A 5346-nucleotide genomic window follows, 5' to 3' on the forward strand; every position below is an offset into this window, starting at 1 on the left:
TAAGCAAACGCTCCCACAGAATCTCTTGTCAATATGGCTTGTATCTTGCTTCAGGAGTGTTGCAACCAAAAGCAATTTTTCACATTTCCTAGTGGAAAATGTTGTCCTTATAATAAGGCTAGAGTGTATTCCCAATTTAATCTCTGCTCTGGAGAGGGTATCCCCAAGTGCCACTACAGTAATCTGCAGAGCATTGTCTGTTCAAGTTCCTAGCATCCCTTTTTCCCACTGCCATCAACTATCTTCAGTGGAGCAAAACCTGCCTCACTGCTAATTTGTTGATGTGTGATTTATTAATATGCAGGTACCCTGCCTAAGGGATACCTTAAATTATAAATATTCGGCCTGGTCTACACTACGACTTTAATTCGGATTTATCAGCTTTAATTCGAATTAACCCTGCAACCGTCCACACAACGACGCTATTTATTTCGATGTAAAGGGCCCTTTAAATCGATTTCTGTACTCCACCCTGACGAGCGGAGTAGTGCCAAAATCGATTTTAGCAATTCGAATTAGGGTTAGTGTGGCCGCAATTCGATGGTATTGGCCTCCGGGAGCTATCCCACAGTGCATCATTGTGACCGCTCTGGACAGCAATCTAAACTCGGATGCACTGGCCAGGTAGACAGGAAAAGCCCCGCGAACATTTGAATTTCATTTCCTGTTTGCCCAGCGTGGAGACCACAGGTGACCACAGATAGCTCATCAGCACAGGTAACCATGCAGGCTGATAATCGAAAAAGAGCACCAGCATGGACCGTGAGGGAGGTACTGGATCTGATCGCTGTATGGGGAGAGGATTCAGTGCTTGCAGAACTTCGTTCTAAAAGACGAAATGCAAAAACTTTTGAAAAAATCTCCAAGGGCATGATGGAGAGAGGCCACAATAGGGACTCAGATCAGTGCCGCGTGAAAGTCAAGGAGCTCAGACAAGCCTATCAAAAAACAAAGGAGGCAAACGGTCGCTCCGGGTCAGAGCTGCGGACATGCCGCTTCTACGCCGAGCTGCATGCAATTCTAGGGGGGGCTGCCACCACTACCCCACCTGTGTTCGTGGATTCTGGGTCGGGGATAGTCTCATCAGCGACGCCTGAGGATTCTGCCGATGGGGGAGAGGAGGAGGAGGAGGAGGATGAGGATGAGCTTGCAGAGAGCACACAGCACTCCATTCTCCCCAACAGCCAGGATCTTTTTATCACCCTGACTGAAGTACCCTCCCAAGCCTCCCAAGCCAGTACCCAAGACTCTGACCCCATGGAAGGGACCTCAGGTGAGTTTACCTTTTAAAATATAAAACTTGTTTTAAAAGCAAACGGTTTTTAATGATTACTTTGCCTGACTTTGCATTCGCGGTCAGTTCAGCTACTGGAAAAGTCTGTAGCTACTGGAAAAGTCTGTTAACGTGTATGGGGATGGAGCGGAAATCCTCCAGGGACATCTCCATGAAGCTCTCCTGGAGGTACTCCGAAAGCCTTGCCAGAAGGTTTCTGGGCAGTGCATCTTTATTCCCTCCTCCATGGTAGGACACTTGACCACGCCATGCTTGCAGCAAGTAATCTGGTATCATTGCCTGACAAAGCCTGGCAGCGTATGGTCCCGGTGTTTGCTGGCATTCAAGCAACATCCGTTCTTTATCTTGTTGTGTAATCCTCAGGAGAGTGATATCACTCCTGGTAACCTGGTTGAAATACGGGAACTTAATTAAGGGCACAGAGGTGGCCGTTCCTACTGGGCTGTTTGCCTGTGGCGGAAAATAAATCCTTCCCTGCAGTTAGCCAAGCGCAGATGGGAAATTGGCCCTGAGTTTTTCGCGTTTGGCTAGCAGGGATCTTCCCTGTTACCAGCCACGCGGTGGGGAGAGGGGTACCGTGATCATCCCAGAGAATTCATGGCGGGAGGGGGGCGGCGGCGGGGGGGGGGGGTTAGTTTGGTGCCTGCAGGGATCTTCCCTGATACCAGCCACGCGGTGGGGGGGATGGGTACAGCGATCATCCCAGAGAATTAATGGCGAGAGGGGGGGGGTGGTTAGTTTGTTTTCTGGTGTTGCTGAATGTTAACAGAAAAACCGCAGCACTCTACTTGCCTGAAGGGGCCCAGACAAGCTCCCCCACACTGCCCTCCCCCTCCCCAACTGGCTGAGATTGGACACAGCTCGTGTGGAGTGCTGCCACTTCATTTCCCAATTCTGCAGCACTCTACAAGCTATGCTTGGTATGTGGGAAAGGAGGGCGTAGAAGCTTACCATGGCCGCATGCATGCCGAATTCTGTTGCCCAGACCTGTGATCTCTAGCAGCAAAGCCACAGGCACTCAGCATTAAGAGGCAAAATGCGACCTTGCACAGAAATCACATGTGCTATGTAATGTGAACAGTGTTGGTCACCGTGAAAGAGTATAAGCATTGTTCTGCAAAATGTAGCTTTTAAAACAATTCTCTCTTTTTTCCCCTCCCTACAGCAGCTGCAAATTCCTCAAGCCTCCCTCCTCCATCCCGAAGGTTATCACAGATAAGGCGTCGTAAGAAGAGAACGCGGGAGGACATGTTTTCTGAAATTATGGAATCCAGCCGCAGTGACAGAGCTCATCTGAATGAGTGGAAGGAAACAGTTTCAAAGTTTAGGAAAGAAGTCAGTGAACATGAGGAGAGGAGGGACCAACGTGAGGAGAGGAGGGACGCTCGAGATGAGAGGTGGCGGCAGGAAGACCAGAGGATGAAGGATGCAACGCTGGGGCTGCTCCGGCGTCTGGTGGAGGTTCAGGAACGGCTGCTGGATAACAGACTGCCGCTTCAGCCCCTGTTCCACCCTCCCCCCTCCCCATGTTCCGTATCCTCCTCACCCAGACGTGTAAGAACGCGGGGGGGGAGGCTCCGTACACCTTCCCATTCCACCCCAGTAGACAGCCCAAGCAAAAGGCTGTCATTTTTTTAACCTTTTCTTTGTGGCTTTTTCCTTCCCAGCAATCCTCCTCCCAAATACCACCCGGGTTCCCTTCCCTCTTTTTCTAATCTATTAATAAAGAATAAATGATTTTTAAATGATAGTGACTTTATTTGGTTTGAAAGAAAGCTGGGGGAAGGGGCAGGGTGGGTTCCTTACAGAAAATCAGTCAGTAAAGGGGGAGGGTTTTCATGAAGGAGAAACAAACAGATATTTCACACGGGAGCCTGGCCAGCCATGAAACTGGTTTTTAAAGCTTCTCTGATGCACAGCGCTTCATGGTGTGATCTTCTAATCGCCCTGGTGTCTGGCTGCGCGTAATCAGCAGCCAGGCGATTTGTCTCAGCCTCCCACCCCGCCATAAAGGTCTCCCCCTTACTTTCACAGAGATTGTGGAGCACACAGCAAGCAGAAATAACAATGGGGAGATTTCTTTGGCTGAGGTCAGAGCGAGTCAATAATGATCTCCAGCGACCTTTTAAACGGCCAAATGCACATTCTACCACCATTCTGCACTTGCTTAGCCTGTAGTTAAACAGCTCCTGACTCCTGTCCAGGCTGCCTGTGTACGGCTTCATAAGCCATGGCATTAAGGGGTAGGCTGGGTCCCCAAGAATAACTATGGGCATTTCAACATCCCCAACGGTTATTTTCCGGACCAGAAAATAAAGTCCCTTGCTGCAGCCCTTTAAACAGAGTAGTGTTCCTGAAGACGCGAGCGTCATGAACCCTTCCCGCCCAGCCCGCGTTGATGTTGGTGAAACGTCCCTTGTGATCCACAAGTTCTTGCAGCACCATTGAAAAGTACCCCTTGCGGTTTATGTACTCGGTGGCTTGGTGCTCCGGTGCCAAGATAGGGATATGGGTTCCGTATATTGCCCCACCACAGTTAGGGAATCCCATTGCAGCAAAACCATCCACTATAGCCTGCACATTTCCCAGAGTCACAAACTTTCGTAGCAGCACCTGAGTGATTGCTTTGGCTACTTGCATCACAGCAGCCCCCACAGTAGATTTGCCCACTCCAAATTGATTCCCGACTGACCGGTAGCTGTCTGGAGTTGCAAGCTTCCACAGGGCTATCGCCACGCGCTTCTCAACTGTGAGGGCTGCTCTCATCTTCGTATTCTGGCGTTTCAGGGCAGGGGACAGCAAGTCACAAAGTTCCATGAAAGTGCCCTTACGCATGCGAAAGTTCCGCAGCCACTGGGAATCGTCCCAGACCTGCAACACTATGCGGTCCCACCAGTCTGTGCTTGTTTCCCTTGCCCAGAATCGGCGTTCCATGGATAGAATCTGCCCCATTAACAACATGATCTCCAAAGCACCGGGGCCTGTGGTTTCACTGAATTCTGTATCCGTGTCTGTGTCCATGTCCTCATCATGCTTGTCGCTGCGCTGCCGCTGCCGCCGCCGCTGCCTCCTCGCCTCATTTCTCTGGTCCTGGCTGAGCATAAACTCCACGAGAACGCACGAGGTGTTTACAATATTAATGACTGCTGTCTTGAGCTCAGCGGGCTCCATGCTTGCCATGGTATGGAGTCTGCAGTGTTCACCCACCCAGGAAAAAAGGCGCGAAAATGGTTGTCTGCCGTCCGTTGCTTTCATGCAGGGAGGGAGGGAGGGAGGAGGTGAGGCTGTACCCAGAACCACCTGCGACGATGTTTTTTGTCCCATCAGGCACTGGGATCTTAACCCACAATCCCAATGGGTGCGGGAGACTGCGGGAACTATGGGATAGCTATGGAATTGCTACCCACAGTGCAACGGTGCAGAAATCGACGCTAGCCCCGGTACTTGGACGCACACCACCGAAGTAATGTGCTTAGTGTGGCCGCATCCATTTCGACTTTATACAACCTGTTTTTCAAATCCGAATTATCTAAATTCGGATTAATCCCATAGTGTAGACATACCCTTCGTTCCTGTTTGAATTTCAAGCAGTACAGCCGTTCATGGAGTGTTATGGTGTTACACAGGACAGCAAGGCCTGGTCAATCCAGTTTGGTTTGCAAACTCTTTTTGATTAGGAGACCAGGACGAGCGACTGCTAACAGAGCAAGGCTTTAAGGCACGCACGACCTGCAGTTTAGGGAACTAGAAATGTGAAGGAGACTCTTAGCTTTCTGTTTAAAAGAAAAACTAAGTTTCCAGTTCTTCGCCTTACAAAGAGAGTTGGTTGATCACACTAGGATTGAAAGATGAATGATTTGACCAAAAACTCAGACGGTTCGTGATCCATCGCTAGCCCCTTATCTCCATATAGTCACCTTGGGCTGATGGCCCTTACGGTTTGTGAAAACAGTGGGCACAGAATTTGAATTTTGGGGAGGACACACATAATTTTGGACCTGTGGGGATCACCAATACCCATGCTGCTACCAATAGCATTACGGTGCTGCAAG

The 5346-nt window shown here is 49.9% G+C and overlaps 1 protein-coding gene across 1 annotated transcript; it reads left to right on the plus strand.

The window, feature by feature from the left end:
• The first annotated feature begins 918 nt into the window (after positions 1-918).
• LOC128830033 (putative golgin subfamily A member 6-like protein 3) lies at positions 919-2981 on the plus strand. The gene is made up of 2 exons (XM_054015664.1): positions 919-1273; positions 2460-2981. Exons 1-2 carry the CDS (start codon positions 1258-1260, stop codon positions 2930-2932), a joined length of 489 nt encoding a protein of 162 aa, XP_053871639.1. The 5' UTR covers positions 919-1257; the 3' UTR covers positions 2933-2981.
• The last annotated feature ends 2365 nt before the right edge of the window (positions 2982-5346 follow it).

Source organism: Malaclemys terrapin, chromosome 1 (assembly GCF_027887155.1).
Source record: "Malaclemys terrapin pileata isolate rMalTer1 chromosome 1, rMalTer1.hap1, whole genome shotgun sequence".
NCBI lineage: Eukaryota > Metazoa > Chordata > Testudines > Emydidae > Malaclemys > Malaclemys terrapin.